Genomic DNA, 24,201 nt, shown 5'->3' with positions numbered 1-24,201 from the left:
TTAAAGAGAAATAATTTGGACGATTAATTTATCTTGTTTTTCTTTTTTTATTTAAGAATAAAACATTTATATCTAATATTTTATTTCTCTTTAAAGTCTAATTTAGTAATAACATTTTGAAATTAAGAACGTTTTTTTTTCTTTTTTAAATCGTTGAAAGATTTCGATATTTTCTTTCGTTCGTTAGACTACTCTAAATCTAATTCGGTACGGTAAATCATATTAAAACGGAAACTAAATTGAACTAAGGTAGAGCAGAACATTGAAACGTTATAATAAACTGATTAAAGTTGGTCGATGTGTATACGTAATAATAATAGACGAAGAATAATTTCATTAAAGAACATAGTCACATTCTCTTCCGTTAATTTATTTTTCCCTGGTTAATTTATTTTTCCTTTACTTTCCAGTATAGATCTCGAAATATGCAATTATCGTAGAAAGAAACTCACGAACGAATAAATGAACGAATTTTACACGCTGCAACTCGTAGTGTGATAAATCGATTATCAAAGTAAACGAAGTTTCGAATTGAAATTGACCTATTTCGATCCTATTTAGATTTATAACAACGTATAAGTTTATACAACGTACAATTTTATAATAAGTAAATTTAGGGCAAATTTTTTATGATATCTAGACAGATTCGCATTACGTACATTAAATATCGATTAAATTTCTCTTCTACGAGCTATTAGATGAACAAGAACAAGTACCGTTGGATAAAGCAAAGTAAATTGATCGCTAAGCGGAGCATCGATACAGTACATCAAGAAGGGGTCGTTGTTACGAAGAGAATTATGAAAAGTATCTTCGATGGGCTCTTCACGAGTGTCCATTCACAGAAAAAATTCCGGACCTATAAATAGCGTGGGAAGAGTTTGAAGATTTCGAATAATTGCATGCTATGGGTCTTGCGAAGTATGAAAAGAGACAGAAAAGATTTTTTCACATCGACAAAAATGTTGTCCATCGAGGTAATGTCGGTTATTGCGAGGGACATGGTCAACAGTTTTTCCGTCGACACGGACTAGACCTGGAGGGCACAATTTTTTAATAAGCACCTTCGATCGAACCTCCGTGAACGAATTTTCGCGTTCCTTGTGAATTCAGTATCGTATGCGTGAGAAAACTATCCTTGCAGTCTTCTTTTTTATTGTTTTTTTTTCCTTCTCTTTTGCTTCGATCAGAGGCGTAGACGTATTATCGATTAGATCTTCATGGATGAATGCTAATTTAAACCTTGTAAGAAATCGAGCAAACTAAAGTACGATTATATGACGTTATCCATAGATCATCGAAGATGCATTTGGGACGGTATAATATTAAGTTCTACGGTTAATGAGATATTTTATAATTTCTAGTTGGATTAATTCTATGATTGAATTCGAATAAAATTATATATCTAATTTCCTTCATAATACTACTTAAAATGGTATTAATATTTTAATTAGAAATATCATTATTCTTTTTCAAATAAATATTACATTTCTCAAGAATTCATTACTTGAAACTTTCCAATCTTAATGATTTCGTCTTACTCGATTTTTTGTCATATTTATTTTCATTTCTTAGGAAAAATAGAATATTTCTGTTTCAAAGGAAAAGAAAAATATAAAATTCTATAAATAATGAAACTTGAGTATTTAAAAACTTACCATTTTAATCGTTTCGCTTCTCAATGATTTTCGTAATGCAGTGAGCTCGGCTTCGTGATTCTCATGTTGAATCCGTAATTCGGCCGCTCGAACTTTTTCGGCATCTATGGCGATCTAAAGGAATACGTTCGATGTTAATTGTAAGGTGAAAGTTTAAATTACCTTCTAGAATCAGTACTAGTAGATCTAAAGGCAACGTTGTTAATCCGTGTAAACGCGTGACTAGGCAGACTCGTCCTGTGCATACGCGTGCGTATGTACGTCTGAACACTACAGAAATAGCTTGACCGTACTTGAGGTCAACTTGGTACGTAAATTACAGCACGGTCAACGTATAATGATATCGACTAATCTTCAAATATTTACTATCTACAACGATTTTAGAGGTCAATCTATGATCTTTATTTAAAATTTTCTATCTCTGTAAATAATTTATCATTGAATTTAATAACTAAATCAATAAACATTAATCAAACAAATTAATCTTTTCACACAATGAAATGAATATAATTCATTTCTTAATATTCATTAATCGAATAGTTTTCTTTCCTTCTATTTTGTTTTCATATTCGGTATATGGATACATTTACATTATCTAGGATGAGTCAACTAAAGATTGTAAAATATTATTTACTTCGTAGAAAATGCGGTGAAATCTGTTTACGCTTAAACTCACAAACAACAACTGGACAAATATATCTTAAGAAATATTACAATATAAATTATTTTCCGAATAGATATTGGACGTATATCTGAATTGAAGAGGATACGTTATTCGTCAATAATCGATAAAATAAGGTAATTACTTACACGTAATTTCGCTTCGAGTTTCTCGTTATTCGCGCGTAAAGCGTGAATTTCATTTTGAAGGCGCCGGACCTCAGCACAAGTGGAGCCATCGAGTCTGCAGGGGGCGCTCTTTCCTTGCAGATTCAAACTTTCCAACTTGAGCTTTCGTATCGTATTCTCCGATTCGACGAGCCTCTTCTTCATTGCCGATATCTCTCGTTTATGATTCTCTTCCTTTATGAGGTCCACCTTCAATGACGACGACGACGACAACGACGGCGACGGCGACGTGCAATTTGATTCTGCCGAGCCCCCACGAGAGAGTCTGAACAGAGATAGAGCTAGAATGAAAGAGACAGTACGAGACAGAGAGGGAAAGACTCGTAGCAGTGGAATGAAAAAAGAAAAAAAACAAGAAAAGAAGAAGGAAGTTTGATGCTCGTGTCACTCACTAGCGTGATTTCCGTTCCTCTTATTCTTTTTATTATTCTTTCCTGCTTTCCATCGAGTCTTCGTCACCATTTTTTTTTTTTTGTTTCTTTTATCTTCCTCGCGCGACCTCGTAAACTTTAACGCCTCTTCTACGAGGCTCGTTCGCGTTTTTCCATGATGATATCAGGACACTTAAATTACTATCGCATTTTTAATCATTTAGATTGCATTACGTTAAGAATTTGTATTAATCCGCACGATTTGATAATCTTTTGAAGGAGATTAACGAGGAAGCTTTTTCAATAATTAATCGATTATTCTAATCTATATTTTCGCTCTTTTGACATTTACAAGATCGTTATACTTCCGAATGAGATCCAATGTAAAGATTATTAATCTCGTTACATCTTTTTATCTCCATAAGGTTATGTAAACTTTGACAATAAACGCGTTAATTAAATCCATAGATAGATTATATAATTCTTTCTGACATTAAACCTTCACAAAGAATTAACCTATTACTCAAAGAACCGATAAATACCATGACATTTTAATCGATCGATCAAGGTCAACCGATAAACGTACCTGCTCTTCAATTCTGAGATGATAAGTTGATACTTGGTAGCTTCCGTAGCCTTCGCTTCCCTAATGGCCGTTTCGATTTCTCTTTTAACTAATTTGGCGGCCCTTCTTTCCTCGTGTAACTCGGTTCTCGCATTAGCAAGATCCTCTCGTAATCTACGTGCTCCTTCCTCGAGCCACTGTATCGTTTTTCTGAGCCTCGTCGATTCGTCTTTGACGTTATTATTCGAAAGGACGAGTCTTCGTATGGATGCATCCTGTTCCTGTTTTTTTCTCTTTATGTTTGCTACACAAGTATCGTTTTCAATCTGTTTCTCTTCTTGGCAATCTCTCTCGTCCGGCCTTTCCGGCAATCTTTTACTATAATTCACAATGTAATATTTTATTTTACTCATTTAATAATTTTTCTACGGCATTCTGCGGCAAGTAGGTAAATAATAGTTTTGATTTTGAACAATAACATAAACGACATTGATAGATATTTGTAATGACACGAAAAATATTTCGAATTAGATGCGTATTACAAGTTTGGTTTAAAAATTGTCGATAAATGACGAATAAGTATTTCATGAGCAGTATTAATTATATTTACCTTTTTCTTTGATTAGACGTGAGACAATTAACGTTGCACGAGACATCCTGTCTAAACTTCCTCGTATCATCGTCGTTCTTTTTCTCACACTTTATTGATTGAGAGTTTCGATAAGAAACCACGGGAAGGATATTAGCGTCGCAGCTATCGTCCTGTTCGTTACGTCGTAGCGTCTTTTGGGGAATATCCGTGGCCGTCGTCGAAAGATCCAATCGTCTTCGTTTTCTAGTATATTGAAGATGTGGATCATTTCCAATTATTATCACGGAACATTCCCCGTTTGTCGTTGAGTTAGTCGAATTGGTCGATTTGACGGTGTCTCCCGCAGAGAGGCTCGTCATCGTCGCTGAAAGATTTAAATGAGAACGAGGGAAAGCATGAATAGATTTTATTTTTAAATTTTCTAACTTTTATGAGTCAACATGTACCAGTGAATAGTTTTTAACAGATTTTATCGCTGCTCGTATTCGGTATCTAGCTATTGTAAATATCTATAAGAGATATCTCGCAATATGTTAAAAATAAAAAATAAAGAAAAAAAGATTGTTACAGATAGATAAATTTATCGATTTATGTATGCCTAGAACAGATTTCCCATTGAACCGTATCGAGAGGAAATATTTTCGATGGTTTAAATAGCTTAGCTCGATTCGTTTTACCACCTAAATCCTAACCTATTTCTTGGCACGCTTAAAATATACAAATCGGTTCGGAGATCTAATGCTAACTGACGAAAGGAAATAAATGGAAAGAATGAAACGAAGGAAAGTGATAATGCTATTAACAATAATAATAATAACAAAAACAATAATAATAACGAGAGTATTTACGTTGGATACGAGCAAGGAAAATAAACAAAAGACGAAAGATAACAAAACGTTATTGACTTTAAAGCGATAGAATCGCAAATAACAGACCGTCGAATAAATCGAAGTTATTGGTAAATTGAAATTTCCGTCTCTTTCTATCACGAATACGGCAAACTTTTGAAATACCACTTTGTTATCGTGGAGCATCATCGATCCAGTGAGAACAGCAACGATTCCCGGTGCCGTGCGTGGAGCGCACCAACCTCGCTCTTTATTGCACGTTCCGTTCACATCGTGCCTTCAAACTGATACTGTATACGTGTATACGTGTGAAAAGAGAGAGAAAGAGAGATAGAGAGAGAGAGAGAGAGAGAGAGAGAGAGAGAGAGAAAGATCTATGAATAGCACAGTGCTTTGGCCCGCATTGGTCGTGCCCCTTCCGTTCCGAGTCGCTACTTTTTTTCGTCTTTTCCATCAAAATCATCAAGGAAAAACTGCCGTGCTCGTATTTTTCTATTTTCCTTTTGTTTTTCTTTCTTTCTTTATTTCATTTTATTTTTTTATTTATACATTCTCTCGTTTGGAGATTATTTCTACTCTACTTCCATTTTCTTTATGAGAAAAAGATAATAAAATAAAAAGAAAAAAAAAAAAGCGGAAGGAGAATCTTTTCTCTTCGTTTTTACAAATTTACTCACAAAAAATATCTGTTATCTCTTCTAAAGTCAATCTTTTATTCCGAATAGATTTTTTAATGACAGAAGAAGAAATAAAATTCTTTTCAATCGTCTCAACATTTTTCTGACGCTGATATAAGAAATGAAATATATTGAATTCGAAGGAGCTAAAAATACATGACGATTTAGCGTATTTCGTTTTATTCGAAATGAGAGAAACGGCGAAGTATCTAAGGGAAGTTAAGCTTTTGCGAGGGGACACCGGCTCGAAAATAGAGAGAATAGATGGTGAGGGTAACGAGTCTTGGAATTGTGTCTCTCTTGTCTTTCATGTGTGTGCGTGTGCGTGTGTGTCGCATATACGTATGTATGAAACGTACACTTTCGATAGAATTCGCATAGGCGCGGTTTTAAACTCGTTTCGCGCGCAGAGAAAGTAACTTGTGCGGGCGGAAAACTTTCGTTACGGATTGTAATAACGAAATCGAAAAGTACAACGAAGGTGGTCTCGAAATTTCCAACTTCGATGTGTGAATTTAGGTCAAACGTTCGTTACTCTCGATACTCTTCGTTATTATCGATAATTATGAAAACCGATAATGAGACGCAATTAACCGGTAATTATTCTTGCTCACTAACACCTTCGTCATTCTATTTGAACAATTTTCATTATTTTGTTATCTTGCACACTACAACAACTGTAATTTTTCTTTGACGCAAAAAACATCAAACTCATGGGATTTGATGAAGTTAACACGAGTTTCGCCTCGGGTCACGCGATGGATATATATTCTATATTAGATCTCGTTATAACGGAATTCATGGGATCGTGTAGAAACGAATTTGTTGTTTTATATTATTTTGTCTATATAATGAATAAAAAGAAATAAATTTGAAAATACAGTCACGTACAGTCTTGTATAATCACGTTCAAAAGTTTTTTTTTTTTTATAGAATGCTATAATACATTTTATCGTCTAGGAAATTATCGAAGATGTATTGTTTTTGAAAATGAACAATGAAATTTAAGATAAAAATAATGAAAGTATAGTGGTAATTTTAAACGCTACTATTCTTTCTATCTATATATTCTATCGTATGTATTCTATAATATGTACGATTGTTAAAATCAAAAAATGTCGTCTTGAAATTAATAAAACAAATTATAAAATCATGAATCATATGGTACAATTTCACAATATCATAATACAAACTATACAAACTTGAAAGTGTTCAACCTTTCTATAGGAATAAACATCGAAAAAAAGCGAAAGAAGCTCCCATACGTAATTCAAAGATGCGTGCATGGAAAAGGTAGACTCGATTAACTCGTTGCGTCATCGACTCGAAACTCGACCGTCCGTCCATTCTCCTTCGAACAATTTAACTTAAGTCGGCTAATTTTCTAATCGTATCGTTGTTAATGCGAATAATAACGCGTATACATCGTATGAAGGAAAAAGCAATCGCATGAGTTTGCGTAAATTAATTAGAAAATTAAATTTGTATTGTTTTCTAAGCAAAAGAAAAAGAAAAAGAAGAAGAAGAAGAAGAAGAAAAAAGAAAAATTCTGTAAAAACGGTATTTCAAAACGATTTACAAGGACTCACCGTTTTTGTAAGGACGATTTTGCATGATCGACAGGTTCGAGATGTTTCGTTAGAAAATTTTGATTTTCCTGGGAGAGGGTCCTCCGCGTGAGAGACACCGTCACTAACTAAAAGCCTAAACTACACTGGCAGCAAGTACCGAGAGAGTTATATGTAACCGAGCACGACGACCGTTCTCGCTCGGTTTCATCCTCGTCTCTTCGCCTCTATTTAGCCTTCTCTCATCTTTTCCAACCACGATCACCTCTCTTTCTATTTCCCTTTCGTTCGTAAAGCTCGACACCCACGCATTCTCAAGTACGCACGTGTGTATACATATCTACATATGTATATATATGTATATACAGGTCGTTACGTCTACAAACACGTAATATCTCGAATATGTGGTCGACGTGTCATAGAAAACGTCGTCTCTATATATGTGTATGTATCTTCGTCTTTCTCTCTCTCTCTTTCTCTCTCTCTCTCTCTCTCTCTCTCTCTCTCTGTCTGTCTGTCTATCTGTATCTTTCTTTCTCTCATTCTCTACCTACGTGTTCGTAATATATCCTATCATGAAATTACCTAGAGCCAAGTATGCGACGTACGTTGAATAGACAAGCTCAAACTCCTTTTCTCCTCCGATCTGACAAATTTCCTTTGTCTCTCCACTTTAGTGGAATTTTACTTTTCCAATTGTCATTGTTTTTTTTTTTTTCAAATCTTCTTTACGTACGAACGCATTTCTTTCTATTTTATTACACAAACGACAAATTTATTCTAATTCATTTTGATGAATACTAAAAATGTTTTAATTATTCTATTCCACTAATAATTGCATCGACTATTCCGATCAATTAGAATTCGAAGAGAAAGAAGGGGTAAAAAAAGATCCAATGCAATCGTATTTTAGAAAGTAAAGAAAGTTTGGAATTAGTTGGTCGATTAGAGAAAAATAGGATTGGAAGGGCTATAATTTCTAACAGTAGTATCAAGTGGAATGAGGTATAGTACTAGAGGAAAGATAAGAAAAAAAAAAACTAAGAAAGTAAAAGAGAAGGAGGAGAAGGAGGAGGAGGAGAAGGAGGAGGAGGAAAAGAAGGAGAAGGAGGAGATGGCAGGTGGTAGGTAAGAAAGAGAAGAAGACAGAGTAGAAAGGCACTACTATCGGGAGCGCCTAGGGGTTACGAGTCACCAGCACGAGTAGCCGGCGAAGGAGAGTCGCGAATCGTGAGGGTGGCTTTCCGCGTCCCTATCGATCGACGCCTGTGCAGTGAGCAACCCCTCGGTGCCGAGCGTCGACCGTGTAAAGCCCAGGGAGACAATCTCCTCTGGTTCGCGCGTCCTGCTGCGTTCTACGTCTCCTTCTACCTAGTTCGAGTTAGCAACATCTTCTACTTCTTTTTCTACGTCTTTGGATTTGGATTTGTCCTTTTTCTCACGTGTTCTCACGCTTATCTCTCTTTCCTTTTTCCCTCTCTTCCTTTGTACTTACCTTTCAACGAAGAAAAAAGTAGAAAGTAGAATTTTCTCATACTTCGATCTCCTTTCCAAAGGAAAGAAAAAAGAAAAAGAAAATTGCCCAGTGAAATGTATATCCGAGGTGAATATTCGTGTGTGTATATAGAGTGTATTTGAATGGTGGTGGTTAGTGTGTCTTTCTTAATCTATTTCGTTTTCTTCGTTCATAGGTATGTATAATAGGTGATTTTGCTGTTCGTTATTGTTGTCGTTGTTGTTGTTGTGATTGCGAAATTAAAGATAAAAAGTTTTATGCTCTTCGAATGAGATATTGTCCGGGCTTGAAACGTTAGTACAATCGGTTAGTCGACAGTGAAATTGTATATCCGATGTTTAGAGAATCAAAATCCACTTTGCACGTACGATAATTGTTTACGTCGTGACTGCACCGAACGTGGACGAGTAAATTGTTATCAACCAAGGACCATATCGCCGAACAGTTAGCTTTACTCGTGATCACTCTATCGGTAAGCTTTTTAGATTTATATAATAGTTTGTATGGGAGTACTGTATACGTGTATCGAAGAAAAGTGGGAGGAGAATAATGGTGGAAATAACGAGCTAATCGATTTCGAAGAAATGCTATTTTACTAGATTTTATGTAACATCAACTTTGAGTTGTTAATAAATCTAAATCTGTTAAATATATTTATTCAATATTATAGAACTTGTAGAAAGTTCAAAGACAGCAAAGTTATTGTCTTCACTCACTTATGGCTCTCTATTAGATCGGATAATGAAATTATATTCTAGAAATAGCCGCTTCAGACGATGCCCGACTACTTATGTTAGAGGTCGTTTCTCTTTAGAACCATCGAACCTAAGACTCTCGAATACCGACTGTCAGACGTCTTTGACTATTTCCACTTTGCCGCTTGAACGAGAACCATCCACGATTCTACTCCATGATGTATACGAAATTGTCGAGTCATAGGTACGATCGAATAGTACAATAAAATAACCACTGGGACGACTTTGTCGTATGACAAAATAACCTCCAGTCGCTACTCCCCCTCCCGCTCTTTATATTCTCGATATACAAAGCTATTCTTCCGTACCATCGGCTGAATCATTCATGCACCAATGACCATGAAAACTAGACTCTTGGTTCGTCGATCCGGATCGAAGTATCGATTCGAAGAAAAGTTCGTGAACCTTGAAACATCTCTTCGAAATTTAACGACTCGGTGAAAAGGAGATCAGAAATGAAAATGTTGATTATATCAAAATCTAGACACCAGTCTGTTTCTTCTAAATCAAAAGTTTCAATCTAGAGAGAGAGAGAGAGAGAGAGAGAGAGAGAGAGAGAGAGAGAGAGAGAGAGAGAGAGAGAGAGAGAGAGAGAGAGAGAGAGAAAGAGAGAGAGAGAGATCTTTTAGCTATTTTTTGTAAAATATATAGTTTAAATATGATGAAATTTAATTTTGATGTTTGATTTTATTGAAAACGATAAAACTTGAAATATTTTCCTATAGAAACTCACTGTTTTCTTCCACTGTCTTTTTCCAAGCGAAATTTATGAAATTGTCAAGTGATTAATCGATTCCTCTTTTTCACGAGCAGATTTCACGTTTTCTTTGCTCGCCAACGATTTCGATACTTTCTCTCCTGTCTCCGCACGCGAGTCGTCAATTTCTTGATACGATAGTAGCGATTCTATCAGTTTTACTCTTCTTTCTATTTCTTTTTCTTCTTCGACAACCAGTTGGTATGATTAGATCACGGAATCGACGCGATTAGATAATGTTTCATTCGTAGTTAAGAACTCAAACTGGACTCGAAGATGTTAAGACTTGATAACAAGCGAAATACATTTTCTTTTTCTTGGGATTACCGATTCAAGAAACTCTTTCTTCTTTATTTCGTTGAAATACGATGATAAGAACCAGGTACGAATAATCTAATATAAGTGTTAGGTATGAAGAATTGAGTTTGTGTAAGGTGTTTATCAACATTGCTTGACAGTAATTTTTCAAAAATCTACTTTGATTACACATTAATTTAATTTTTTGTGCTGTATTTATTTTCTTAATTTCTTTTTTTTTTTTTTACTTTAGTAGTAACAAATCTTATTTGTGTAATATTTTTAGAATAAAACGAAATGATTTACGATCTATATTCGAGATCATCGAATCGGTTACATTAAATTGTTAGAATACGGATGAACCGTGCAAAGGTTAAAACAAGTCACATTACGCGTTTGTGTCGATTAGCTCCGTCTGTAGTTTCCCTGTTTGCTTAATTTAATTCTACTCGTTTAAACGTTTCGCACGAATCCAGCAACAAAAACGAATCAAGTTCGTAAAGTTTCTTTTATCCGAAAAAAATATGAAAGTATTCAGTGTAATTAAAAAAAAAAAAAAGAGAGAAATACTATAAATTTTATCACAAGAATTATATATTGTTTGTTCCAAGTATTTTTTTTATTTCGTCGACAATGACAAAAATAAGAAAAAGCAAAAACTGATAAAGTAACGAACTATTGATATAACAACTGATAAACTTTTGATAATTCGATTATCTTGCTCTTTAAAAAGATTCAAATTCATTTTAACATTTATGTATCTAATAAAAAATAAAAAATGAAAAGAAAAGTAAAAGAATTGGGATGTCACGAAAATAGTAGATTGTTGTAGCCTAGTAGTACATGACTCGTTGTTTTGCGGTTAGATAATATTTCTCTTGTCTCTCGTTGATGCGCAAAGAGGACTGCGAAGAGGAGAGAAGAAATCTATGAAACGGAAGAATAGGAAAGAGAGAGAAAGAGAGAGAGAGAGAGAGAGAGAGAGAGAGAAAACGCGAAGTCGCGCGCGCGCGCGTACAGAAGGAAACGACGAGACCTTTCTTGCATGCGGTGCATTTCAGTTGCCGCGTTGCGTTCTTCTGTCACGTTGCAAACTATTCATCGTTTTTCATCGATCTTTCTTTAATTTTTTGTTTAATCAATCAATCGATCTTTTTTATCAAGCACGTGAAAGTGTCTTCTCGATGATTATCGTGCATCTTTATAAATAATAATAACGCTAAAACGTAAAGTAATATTACGATCGAACGATTTCGATAAAATAAATAAAAAAATCTATATCATTTTATTGTTTTTATAAAAAGTACAAAGTATTATATATAGAATATTAACTTTTAAACGATAATTTTCATATTCAATGTAAACGTTTGTCACGTTCGTGTGTCAAGCAATTTCCTATTTTGTAAATTTTCGCAAAGTAGAAAAGTATTTCATGTATAAAAGATAAAATGATGCATGCTATGAAGCTCGAGTAAGATAATAATTTGGAAAAAGAAAGGAATTATTCGTGTTCTCATTTTTGTTGTTTCAGAGAAAAAATATAGAAGAAATTGGTGACGATAGAAACGAATGAAAAAACGAGAGTATTTTTCTCAAAGGAAAAAATAAAGAAGCAGCGTTTCGTTGCTTCGATTAGATTCGGTGAGGAGACACGCGATAAATTAACACGGCGAAGATAAGTGGAACGATCGGGACGTGAGTGGAGGAGCAAGGTCACGGATAAACGAGGAGCTCGCAAAGTGTTACTCGAGTGGGAAAGAGCTTGTTTTCTTCGCGTCGATGGACGTTAGCAAGCTTCTTTATTACGAAGACCGTTCACCGTTGGTGTTGCGTTATTAATAATAGACGACGTAGTCGAGTGAATCTTAAAAGGACAGTTTATTCGGCTCGACTTGGCCCAGAAACGATGGTCATCGTAGCAAAAGCGTTCAACTTGATAAGATCCTGCATGATTCACGAGCGAAATTCGAACGGTTGAAGGGGAAAGGATAAAGGAGAACAAAAAGAGAGTGAAATAAAGAAAAAAGAAAAGAAGAAAAGAAAAAGGAAAATAAAGGATGTCGGAAAGCGAGACGAAGCCAGCCTCACCGGTGCCAAACGTTTGCACGCAAGGTTGCAACAGTCTTATCACCGTACAATGTCCAACGCTTCAAGTGACATCACGAATGTTACGTTCACCAAGTCACGAAAGTGTCACCACCGATATTTCCCTCTTCAGTGTATCTTCGATAGCAAGTGAATTACGAGGTGCCAACAGGTTGGTCACCTTCAAATCGTACAGCGATGTGCAGCTAGCTGGACGGGGACCCTCGCCGAAACCCGATCGGCAGATTCAGGGTAACAGGTGGGTGAACATCCATTGACCCATTCATGAGATCTGTCATGTGCAGAGCAGAATAAAAATAATAGACTTGCTCTACGTCGACATACTTTATTCGTCGAAAACCATTTAAACGGGAATCATTAGCGATTTTTAATTACTGGTTTGGATGAATTTACATTTGTCAATATGACGTACGTATTGAATAGATCTACTCATATTCATATACGAGTCCATGTAACTGGAACTATTAAATATATTAAGTTTTATGAAAAAGTCCGAAACGTACGTTATATTAACGATAGTCTATCATTTTATCATATTCTATATAGCTAAGAATCATTTTTATCTGACGTTCAGACCAGCGGATATTCCGGAAATTCTCTGGTTCGAGGAAGAGAACGATCTGATCCGCAGTTGCGGTGTTCTTTCCTCGGCACTGGGTCTTCGTAAAAGCTTCAGTACGAGCGATGTTTCGCAATTACCAAGCCCAGACGCATCTATACCAACTGGACTTCGTTCAGCCGTCTCAGCTTTGGCACTCGATACTCAAAGAAACAATCTACTTTTGGAACATGCGAGGCTCGATCATGCCTCGAGATCTTGTAGCACGTGGGTCGCTGTAGGTGAACCCGTCGCGAGTACGTCTCAACTTCCGAGTCCTCACGGTGGTGCAGCGCAAGAACAGCCGCAACAATCCTCGAGCTCTCATTCCTCTGCACCTCAACCACCACCAGCTCCACCACCACCACCGATACCCTTTACTGGTGCCGATCTCATCAGGTCTGTCAATAAGAAGGTTCGACAGAATTATATACGCCGAAGGTATGTTATCCTATACATAAAACTGACGTTACGTTCAGTCTTTTTTAAATCTGAAAAAAATCGAAATTCTTCGTCTTAACGAAAATTTGTGGAATCGTTAAAGGATAGAAAAGATTTAAATATATCAAGATATTTTTTAGATAAACAAAATTTACAAAAAAAGAGAAAAGGCATAAAGTAAAAACATGTTTTAGGATCTAACTATTTAAGAGAAAAGTATTTTCTATAGAATATCAACGTTGAAAGGAATTTTATGAAGAAACTAAGAAACGTCTAGGACATCTGAATTATTCGGAATAAACTAAAATAAGATGTTTACACATAAAAACCATGTATCCTTGAAACATTAACACGATTTATGCTCCTCAGGTTGCTGACAACTTATCGAGCTCTTGAACGACTATCTCAAAGTGAATTCAACTTGGACCAATTGGAGGCAGCAGCAAGTGCAGCACAAAGTACACCAGGTACGACATTGCTCGTACCTGGTACTACTTCAGCACTTTCTGGTACGTCGATAATCGGTCGAAAGGAACGGAATCATGCGTTGACTGTCAGAGACGTCGAAAGGGAACGTGGTAATCAACTGTCCAAGTACGAGAGGAACATGATGATCTTCAACTGGCTTCACACCCTCGATGATACAGCGATCGTCGACAGTGTCGAATAATCCTAATTGATTGATTGATGATAATCGGCTTATCAAGCACCTATGGCGCTTACCGATCACGGACTAATCGGCATTGACGGATTATTTCTATCTTCTTCTTCTTTTTTTTTTCTTTTTAATATTCGCTGTTCCTTTCTTTACCTTTTTTGACTTCTTTTTTTTAACTTTTTGATCTCGATTTAAGATACGCAAATAATATACATAAATAACATACATAAATAAAATCGAGATGCAATTTCGTAAACGGAAGATCTTTCCATAGAGGAATAAAAGTTGTTACAGTGCAAAGATACGGAAACAAGAAAAAGAAAGAAAGAAAGAAACAGATTGAGAGACGTCCGTCCCCTCTCGTCCAAAGATATATCACATTAAATAGATAAAAGAGAAAATAAAACAAAAAAAAGGGAAAGGAAAGAATTCCGGCGAACATATCCGAACAATCGGTCGATCGGAACGATGTGTACGAAGATAACGATTCACTGATTCACCAAGTGCACGCACCTAGAACCATAGAATGTTGAGACTAAAATGCGACATCACGACCTATCATTTTTATTATACTTATACTTATCGTCGATGCAACGACAGAGTATGTGATATATTTACCATTTTTCTTATTCGACGACAAATTTTCTTGCTTTTCCGTCATTGACAAGATGAAACTGAAAAACAAAAAGGAAAAAAAAAAAACAAAAAATACATAATGCAACATTGATTATTGTCGTTGCATCAGTGATATAGTATAGCGAAACTAGTATAGCGAAACTCTTACCTTTTGTTTTCAGTGTTATATTTTATCCGATAAAATAAAAAACAGAACGCTGATAGCGTCGTTGCTCGACTGCTACTGCATTACAAAATTCAAGTATGTAAGGAAAAAGTTTTATTATTTTCTTTCTTAGAAGCGGAGATTTCGATTAATCGCGTCTCGCCAGGTGTTCAGGATAAGTATTAATTAAGTTACAAGAAATCGTAACGCTAAAATTGAAGAGAGATCGCAACGAGCTTTTGAGAGCTTTCTTATCGGACTTCTATAAATTTATTTTGACACATCTAGACGATTTGTCATTTTACTAACGACGAATTTATACATTTTCTACAGTAAAAGAAAAAGACGAGCACACTTTTGTATTCAGTTTGATACAGCAAGATATTTTTCTATCTATTATGCAAATCAATCCATTGACAATTATTTTGACAGAACATACAGAAAGCTCTCTGCGATTTGCCTTCAGTTTCATAATACGTGTTCCTATCAAAGCCTTAACAGTCAAACATAAATAGTGAAACCAAAAAGAAAGGAGAAAGAAAAAATAAATCCCCAAAAAACTGTAACCTTTGAAATTTACTTTTATACTAATTCTCTCACCGTTAAAAACCGACCGATTAATAGACTTCGCTTATACGCAAATAATTATCAGTATTATGCGTCATAATACACAATAAACACCTACACGTACTAAGGAGAAGAGATATATATATATATAATATGTATATGTACGTATACCTATACATTCCTGGGGTTGTAAATGATGAATGTGTGATTGGAATAACGTACGCTTTCCTTCTTATATTATATATTTAACGTTTCTTCCAAATGTTACATTTGTGAGTCTCGCAGTACATCCTTTACCCGGTGATTTCTCATCGGATGGTATGGAATCCTAATAAAATCGCAGAATCTATTATACATAGAAGAGACTTTATTTAACCTATATTAGAAAGATACAATGAAATTTAGCAACCTCTTTATTCGGATTCGGAACCAGAACTTGCATCCGATTCATATTCACCAACGTTGATTGTAAATTTGTACTCTTGATCGCATCCAAGATACGCATCGCTCATGAAATATAAAGTATACGAATGTTGTCCTGGTGCCGGAGCAACAAAGTCTAACTTTACTTTAGCTTTTTGTTGTAAAGTTAGTCTCTTGATGGAGAGTAGAGAATTGGTCTTGGGGTCTCCGATGACAACCCACCAACCTTCTTCGCGTTTTTGTGGGAAGAATGGTGCAACTACTGGACCAGTCACTTCGTCCTCTCTTTCGAGCTGAACGATAACGTTCACAGTACCGCCACTATGCAATTTATCCTTGTCCTGAACCTCGTAAGACATTTCGATGTTGGGATAACGATTGCAGAATTTGGCAACGTCCGCCATTTGTGCATCAGTCAGCTGTAAAAGTCTGTTTCTATCATCGAACTCTAATTCTATCACGTCGAAAACAGTTTCAACGCTTTTCTCTGTGCATCGTTTGATCGTTTCGGAGGTAAAGTGTGGTAATTGTTTGAGATAAGAATCCTTCGACCACATGGCTTGCGTTACCATCTGTGCTAATTCCATAGCTGCGACGGCAGGTGTCAACCAACCTGAAGAACTAAGGACATCGACGCAAGCTTGTATCAATCTGACCGCTTTGCTCAAAACTAATTCCGTGTCTTTTTGTAACTCCGGACCTAATTGTATCCTGGAGAGATGAGCTTGCAAGAGTAATTGAGCTTTCACGTGAGGATCGGCCATTCTTGTTGCTTGAGGTGCATGAGGAAGACGTACTGCTAAACTTCTCAGCAGATTCTCTTCTCGTTGTCTAACTGGAACTGTTTCGTATTCCGCAGCTGCTGATATAATCTCCAACAGACCACGGATCTTCGTTTTATTGTTCAAAGATAAACTAAACAATTCGATGGTAGCATAATTGATATAATAATAAGCAGCGATCATTCCAAGATTCAACGGCAATGTATCCATTTCGTCCTCGACCGCAACACATTTGGCTTGTTCGAGATCGTTTAATGTAGTTTCGACTAATTCGGATAGGTGATCCGACAAATGTCTGTGCGTGACCCCTTGCAATCCGTAATAATTTGGATTTTGAGTAAGTCTTCTGTATAGGAATGTCCATGTTAAATAATCGACTGCGTCTTGCTTGTTTTCTATCGTCTTTGTAACGATTTCGGCATTAAAGTGATCGTGTAATCTGTGATCCAAGTGGCTCTCTACTGGTAGCGGCTCGTTTAAGAATTTTTTGAAGAAATCCTTCTTAGAACTTTGACAAAGGAGCACGCACTTGGCATCGTCGTCCTCGAGGGGTCGATTAGCTCGTGCTACCATTTGTAAGACGTCTGTTATCGGATAATCCTCGTATGCGTGAGTTTTTCCGTTGTAACATTGAGTGTCCATCACTACTACTAAGTGGGAACTAATGGATAAACTCCAGCACAAATCTCTGGTTGCCACTGCTACTTGGATAGCATCACTGTCGAACAATTGCTCGACTAAACGTCGATCATCCGCAGAAAGTCCTTCGTGCAAATAAGCTATACCTTGAGACAAGGTCTCCTTCAACGTTTTATCCGTCATTCTATCCAAGAAGGGTTTGATATCAGCTTCCTCGGCATGGAAGAATCTCGATGGTGCACCCTCTGCTGCTGTAAACGTTAACAGATCGATGGCTGTTAATCTGGCCTGTCGACGAGTTGGTACAAAGACGATAACAGGTTTGTGAGCGGCGTGTCTCAATATCGCGTTGTACACCGGTTTCGCCATAGCAGCTAATCTGGAGGCATTGTGAGTGATATTAATGCCTTGAACGTGTAATTCCAATGGTACAGGTCTCACCGAAGGATGAAAGTTAAAAGTTGCCGCAGCTGGTGCACCCAACCATTGTGCCGCATCCTTAGCATCGGCCAATGACGCTGACAGAGCTACTATCCTAGTTGGTTTATCCAACTGTGAAGAAATATATCTCGCTCGGGAACAAGCAACTTCCAAAACAGGACCTTCCTCTCCACCGATCAATTGCAATTCGTCCACAATAAATAGCTGAATATTCTGTACGTTTTTTCGTTGTTTCCATCTTCGAGAAAGTACGTCCCATTTATCAGCGGTCGTTATGACTATTTGTCCTTTGGCAAGTAATTTCAGATCCGTTCCAGTTTCTCCAGTCAATAAAACCACTTTCCTGTTCAGTTGTTGACCAAACTTTACTAACCAATCAGCATAAACCAGTTCAGCCAAAGCTTCCTTGCTGACCATGTAGACGCATCTACCTTCTGGATTTTGCGTCAGCAAACGAAGTACTGCGAACTCGGCAATAGTAGTCTTTCCAGATCCGGTTGGTGCCCCGACAAATACGTTGTCGTCGGAATTGTATACCGCGTTGAATACTTGTGTTTGTATCGGATTAAATTGCGGAAATTTGTTGGCATATAAATTTTCAAACTTTGCGTTTCGCAATGCGGTGATCGGTAAAGGCTGAAGATCTAGTAATTCCGTTGGTGGTAAATTCTTTTCTGGTAATATAAGATGTCTAAAACTGACAGGTAATTGAGTCTCAGCCCCGATCCATCTGTCTGATACTACACGTAAGAAATATTGTGGTGGTAAAGGTTCGAAAACTGGAACAAAGAATTTGATCAAATGCTCGTCGGTTGCGTATTTCGCTTTCAAAAGGAAATATTCGTGATGGAGTATGACCTCGGAATCGACGTCCTCCACGAGAATCCAAAATGCTTCGGATGCACCGTGTACTTTCTCGTCCCATTGAAAATCAGGTGTGATCGTTAATTCGACGCGCAAGGTAGATCGTGTAATCGGCTGAATATGCGTCGACAATTCCAATTTTGGAAATTGATGGACGTATTTATGAATGGTTTTGCCCAATTTGGGTGAACGTATCATTTCGCCGGTTTCGTTCGGTCCGAGATCGTACCATCTTTCCCACTGCATGTTTTTCTTCTCTATTTTCTTTACTATTTCCTCTGGCATCTTTCGGAATTGTCTTAAGAGCGACATGGATTGCCACATTCTACGATCTATCATCTTACACAAGGATAAACATTTATCCGCTAATTGCGCCCATCCGCGGAACAGTACAATTTCGAATATGGCTCGCATTAATCGCGTTGCCGATTGCGTAACTAACATCATATCAGACATCAGAGCAAACCCCTCTAACTTTAATTGTGAGATATATGCTTGTAACAATACGTTCACTTTAGCACTAGGCTCTTCTATACTCTCTTTAACCGGTATAGGTACTCTCTCCATTAATTTTTGCAATTCCAATTTCTCTTCTTCTCTGACGTTGATATTTTTGAATTCGCTGGATAAAGAGAATACTCGGAACAATTCGATCTCGCTTAACGTTCGCTTGAGAAGTTGATTATATGTCGACATTGTTTCGTGAGTGCAATAATAATGAGAAGCTATTCTACCTAACTCGGTTGCTTGGAAATTTCCCGATTTACGATCGTATTTAATCAACCCACTTCGGTCTAATGCAACTGCGGCAGAATGGATTAAATCAGCTCGATGTAATTCCAACAAAGGATCTTCTCTCAATTTGTCGTGACTTATTCCATAGAGATTAGGACAACGTGGCATTCTTACATATAAATACGTGTAACCGAGCCAGGTGACGGCATCTCTGATGTTTTGAATGGTGCCTAAAACTATCTCTGCGTTTAACATATCCGGTAGCTTGCTGATCAATTGCGATTCGATTGGCAATTGCTGGTTTAGAAGGGACAAATAGTATTGCAGTTCACTGTGGTTGGTAATTAAAATTCCTTCACCTTTAGTGTCATACTGTGGACGACCGGCTCGACCTAACATTTGTAGAACGTCCAAGGCACCTAGTTCGACCCACCTGCCTTTTTCTGGATTATACACTTGTGTACCTTTGATGATGACCGTATGAGCAGGCAAATTAACACCCCAAGCCAAAGTTGCAGTTGAAACAAGGACTTGTATGTGTCTGTCAGCAAAAAGATCTTCAACTAAAGTACGATCTACTCTAGTCATACCAGCATGATGGATAGCAAATCCATACGGCAATAAATCCTTGAGTTCTTGATTCTTTACTTGCTCCGCTTCGCTTCTTAATACTTCCATAGAAGCCGAACCTTCTCGAAGAAATTGGCCTAAAGTATCTTTTTCTAAACACATATCTCTGATCGCACGTGCAGTTTTTCCAGTCTCTTTGCGAGAATGCACGAAGATTAATACCTGATTCCGACCAGCATGTTCCATTGTTTTTTCATAAACTATTTCATTCATAACTTGAAATCGCTTCAACGCTTTTTTTTCGGTCACACCAATATATTGCTGTTCTAAAGCAACGGGCCTGAAACTATTATCAAAATAGAAAAGACCAGTTTCCATTTTTATACGTAGGAACGTGGCAACGTCTTGATAATTTGGCAATGTAGCTGAAAGACCTACAAGCCGAACATCCTCCTGAGTAGTTTCGATATTTCTGATCGTTCTCGCAACCAACGCTTCCAAAACCGGTCCTCTTTCATCGTGCAACAAATGAATTTCATCGATAATAATTAATCTTACTAACGAAGTGAATGTCTTCTCACCACCTTTACGTGTTATAATATCCCATTTTTCCGGTGTGCAAACAATTACTTGAGTTGCAGCTATTTGTTCTCTGGTTAACTGATGATCTCCAGTTAATTCCGAAACAGTTAAATTATAAGTTGCTAATCGTTTTCCGAAGTTACCAACCATTTCTTGTACAAGAGAACGCATTGGTGCTACATAAATTATTTTGAACTCATCTGCGTTTATTGTGCTATCTGCGTTAATGTGTTTACCGATTTCACGCATCATACAGAGGAGAGCAACGTTTGTTTTTCCAGCGCCAGTGGGAGCACACAGTAATAAATTTTCGTCGCTTTCCAACGCAGTCTGATATAAACGACTTTGAATTCTGTTTAATGTCTTAAAACCCTCGAAAGCAGGTTGGACGTACTTTGGTAAATCTTCGATCGGTAGAAGTTTTTCATTCTCTCCAAATGGTTTAGGTTTCAAAGCAGGTACATGAACTTCTTCATACCTAGAAATATATAAAATAAAAAGAAATTGTAAATTATAAATATAAGTACATGTATACGGTCAAGCTTACAAGTTTAAATAATATACAAGGTGGTATATAGGAACTTGACGATTTCTGAAATGCAATTAGGATCTTAAGTTTTGAATTGAATTTTTTTATTAATTATTTCATGTAAATAGAAAGGTACTATAATACCATTTTATTTAAAAAAAAAAACCAATGTGATATCTTTCTCTGTTTTTTAAATATTGTTTAAGTCTGCCCCGAAGATTCTTTATAACTTTTTTGGATCATTCCTTCGGAAATAACAATTCCATCTTTAAACGGTTCATTTAAACTTTCAATATCGATGGGTCATGGGGTACAGTAAACTTCGCTTTTGAGATAATTCCACAAATAGATCGGGTGAACGAACAAAGTAGGGAAATCGCCGTATTGTGAAACCAAATAATCCGGAAACATGTTACGCAATATAACCATTACTGTACGGGAAATAGATCCATCTCGTTGAAACGATACAGTGTTAAGATCAATCCCAAGTTGTCTTAATGGCGATTTCAAGAAATTAAGCAGCATTTTGGGTCTGATGAGCCCATAACAAAGTAACCTGTGTGTTGTCTTCGACAAAGTAAGGACTACACTGTCAAAAATTCGAAATCCGTAACTTTATGGTGTTACGAAAGGGGGCTGAACCATGACGAGGGAATTTCGAAATATATTATTGTGTTTTAATAACTGATTCATTATTTTTAAAAATCGTTTATCTTCAGTTCACCGTTCCATGGAAATGGCATTAAATAACCTCTTTCACACTCCATAATGTCAGCTAAGACAATCAGCCATATAAAACATTTAAAAATCGTCAAGTTCCTAATGTTCCATGTTACACATACCCTTTTCTTTGTTTCCTAAAACTTCCATCAGGTAGTTGGCAACGTTTGTTTGCCATAAAATGACTTCCTTGTGCAAATATTAAATCCTCTAAGTCTATTAAATTTCTAGTCCCTTGAACTTGACCTCCTGGACCACCAGTATCTTCATTTTCTTCTCTTCTCTTACGCTGTGCTCTGGCTTCCATTGTTTCGTCTGCATCATCGTCACCTTTTCCTGTATCCAACTGTTTTAAAATCTTTGCAAGTACTGGATCATCATTCATTTTATTACGTATTTTTTGTCTCTCTGATTCGGACTGCGAAGCTGCCAACATTGTGCAGTAGGCAACTAAAAAAAAAAAAAAAGGCAATTAGAAGATGATATTATTAAAAATATTATATTAGTCAAAAATAATCATATTTCTTTGCATGTTAACGTACTTGTGTGTCTATATTTTTTTAACTGTTTTATAAAATCAAAACAGTCGTAACCCAAAAGTAAAACTAATTGATTTTCACAATCACGATCATCGCTAGCATCCTTCAAAACTGTTAGTACTTCTGCTGCTCTTGCTTGAGAAACCATTGCATCATCATATATTCTACTTAACCTTCTTTGTAACCAATATGCATCTATATCAAGTGGATGCAATGGCTTTTCCTTTTTCATTTCTTCTGCTCCACCTAACTAAAAAAAATAAATATAATCATTCAAATTAATAATTAAATCGTAGATACATTAATTACAGTATTATTTATCTTCTTACATTCTCAGCATGAATAGCTCTATCATCATTAGCTTCTTCTCCTTCATCGCCTTCATCATCATTCTCTCTAACCTCTCCATAAACATCTTCGTCATCTTCTTCGCTGCTCTCTTCAAATTGTACGTTAATTCCATATGTCTCATCAATATTTTCTTCATTTGTAGTACTTTTTTCATCGCTTCCAAAATCTGTTATTTTCTTTCCAAGATTCACCAATAACGCAAATCTTTCTTCAGCTAGCGAACCAAGCAACAATTCTGTTTCCTTCTTCTTTTCTCTTTCTTTTAATCTGTCATTTTTCAATACTGCCAAAACCTCATCCGCAGCACCACATAGAATGTCACGTGGTTGATCACCTAAAGCTTCTTGAATAAAACTGAGCAATACTTCATAAGTTTGACGGGTTTCTTGAGTTTTGGGTCGATAAACGATACCAACCATTTCATCTACTCCTTCAGAAAGCAAAGTGGCACCTCTCATACGTGCAAAATCATATTGTGCTTCATCGCGCTTCTGACGTCTATAAAATATAAAATTATTTATTTTTATTATAATAAAATCTATAGATGTTTAACATTTAATTAACAATTATATTAAAACGTTTTTATACTTTGCTTTTCTTTCTTCAGCTTTTCCTGGTTTGGTTCGTTGAGCTCTATCTCCCATGCGTGTACCATCAAGCTTCCCAACAAGGGACATAACTTCTCCTGTAGCTTCATCTCTGCTACGCCTTTCTATTAGTCGAACGTCTGCTTGTAAAACTAAATTTGAATTCTAGAAATAGACATAAGTTTTATTAGACTTATAACTTTTTAATATTTAATATCACATTACGAATACATCGTAGATATTGCCTATAAGTAAATTTATGTACGAGACTACTTTAAAATAATACGAGACTATTTTAAATAAATTTCATCCAGAATTACGATAAATAATACTATATACTTGTTTATTTCCTATAATCTTTTTATATTTAAAGAAAGGTTAACTGATACCCACTGCTTTATATTCGTACTGCAACTGCCGCGCTGCAGCGTCCGCCATATTTTCTTACAATAAATTGTGAAATAGAAATCTTAATGAGTTAATCCGCTAATCTATAAAAAGACATAAACTGTACTTCCAAATAATTAATATTCACACACTTTACACTTATATTCTCATTTACGGTTTTTGCATTGGACAGCCATGAATAATATAAAACAAGTATACCCATGAACTATTTATTTTTCTTATAGTAAATGTTGTGTTATGTATTAGGGATATCGATTTTAAATCGATCTCTCGAAGATCGATCTCACTTCACTATTCTCGATATTTTTAATCGATTTTAAATACTAGATTAATACAAAAATTGCTTTATGTATATAGATCGATTATTTATTTAAAGAAACAAAAAAGTTAGTATGACTATATGAGCGTAAGAGAAAAATTTAGAATT

The 24,201-nt window shown here is 36.1% G+C and overlaps 3 protein-coding genes across 15 annotated transcripts in view; 1 reads left to right on the top strand and 2 right to left on the bottom strand.

The window, feature by feature from the left end:
* The window catches only part of LOC127064104 (janus kinase and microtubule-interacting protein 1-like), a 38,155-nt gene extending 30,821 nt beyond the window's left edge, over positions 1-7,334 (bottom strand). For 2 of the 4 annotated variants that reach the window (XR_007781592.1, XR_007781593.1), the window contains exons 1-5: positions 7,150-7,334; positions 4,054-4,399; positions 3,465-3,821; positions 2,469-2,772; positions 1,659-1,772 (exon numbers count right to left, since the gene is read on the bottom strand). Coding sequence is in view for 1 of the 4 variants with exons in the window: in XM_050994668.1 (XP_050850625.1) it covers positions 1,659-1,772; positions 2,469-2,772; positions 3,465-3,821; positions 4,054-4,399; positions 7,150-7,174 (1,146 nt within the window). In the remaining 3 variants the exon portion in view is untranslated. The remainder of the gene's footprint in view (positions 1-1,658; positions 1,773-2,468; positions 2,773-3,464; positions 3,822-4,053; positions 4,400-7,149) is intronic. The other 2 variants (XR_007781594.1, XM_050994668.1) reach the window with 1 other exon arrangement.
* Positions 7,335-8,284: 950 nt separating this feature from the next.
* On the top strand, positions 8,285-15,965 carry LOC127064107 (uncharacterized). 7 transcript variants are annotated; one of them, XM_050994680.1, is made up of 5 exons: positions 8,285-8,731; positions 8,820-9,116; positions 11,985-12,797; positions 13,134-13,598; positions 13,968-15,965. In XM_050994680.1, the coding sequence occupies exons 3-5, from the start codon at positions 12,511-12,513 to the stop codon at positions 14,266-14,268; spliced, it is 1,053 nt and encodes a 350-aa protein (XP_050850637.1). In that variant the 5' UTR covers positions 8,285-8,731; positions 8,820-9,116; positions 11,985-12,510; the 3' UTR covers positions 14,269-15,965. The 7 variants fall into 7 exon arrangements, with proteins under 7 accessions (XP_050850637.1, XP_050850636.1, XP_050850640.1 ...); XM_050994679.1 differs by having other exon boundaries at positions 8,285-8,819; positions 8,987-9,116; XM_050994683.1 differs by lacking the exon at positions 8,820-9,116 and having other exon boundaries at positions 8,285-8,508.
* Positions 15,829-23,994, bottom strand: LOC127064103 (putative U5 small nuclear ribonucleoprotein 200 kDa helicase). Of its 4 annotated transcripts, none has more exons than XM_050994665.1 (7): positions 23,929-23,994; positions 23,760-23,857; positions 23,368-23,531; positions 22,758-23,277; positions 22,432-22,678; positions 22,012-22,339; positions 15,829-21,118 (listed from the first exon to the last, which is right to left on the bottom strand). In XM_050994665.1, the coding sequence occupies exons 2-7, from the start codon at positions 23,802-23,804 to the stop codon at positions 16,018-16,020; spliced, it is 6,405 nt and encodes a 2,134-aa protein (XP_050850622.1). In that variant the 5' UTR covers positions 23,805-23,857; positions 23,929-23,994; the 3' UTR covers positions 15,829-16,017. The 4 variants fall into 4 exon arrangements, with proteins under 4 accessions (XP_050850622.1, XP_050850621.1, XP_050850620.1 ...); XM_050994664.1 differs by having other exon boundaries at positions 15,829-15,932; positions 16,014-21,118; positions 23,760-23,966; XM_050994663.1 differs by having other exon boundaries at positions 23,760-23,966.
* Positions 23,995-24,201: the final 207 nt, after the last annotated feature.

This window comes from Vespula vulgaris, chromosome 5, assembly GCF_905475345.1.
Source record: "Vespula vulgaris chromosome 5, iyVesVulg1.1, whole genome shotgun sequence".
In the NCBI taxonomy this organism is placed as follows: domain Eukaryota; kingdom Metazoa; phylum Arthropoda; class Insecta; order Hymenoptera; family Vespidae; genus Vespula; species Vespula vulgaris.
The sequence above is the reverse complement of the archived record's forward strand: the minus strand, read 5'-3'. Positions and strand labels throughout refer to the sequence as shown.

What these genes read in the sequence shown, in the direction of transcription:
- LOC127064103 (XM_050994665.1), bottom strand. Translation starts at nt 23,804, where the DNA reads ATGGCGGACGCTGCAGCGCGGCAGTTGCAGTACGAATATAAAGCA. An exon ending in TGCAGTACGAATATAAAGCA is followed by an intron (nt 23,532 to 23,759) that starts GTGGGTATCAGT and finishes GTCTATTTCTAG; the next exon opens with AATTCAAATTTAGTTTTACA. An exon ending in TTTAGGAAACAAAGAAAAGG is followed by an intron (nt 21,119 to 22,011) that starts GTATGTGTAACA and finishes ATATATTTCTAG; the next exon opens with GTATGAAGAAGTTCATGTAC.
- LOC127064107 (XM_050994683.1), top strand. Translation starts at nt 12,511, where the DNA reads ATGTCGGAAAGCGAGACGAAGCCAGCCTCACCGGTGCCAAACGTTTGC. An exon ending in CGGCAGATTCAGGGTAACAG is followed by an intron (nt 12,798 to 13,133) that starts GTGGGTGAACAT and finishes TCTGACGTTCAG; the next exon opens with ACCAGCGGATATTCCGGAAA. An exon ending in CAGAATTATATACGCCGAAG is followed by an intron (nt 13,599 to 13,967) that starts GTATGTTATCCT and finishes TATGCTCCTCAG; the next exon opens with GTTGCTGACAACTTATCGAG.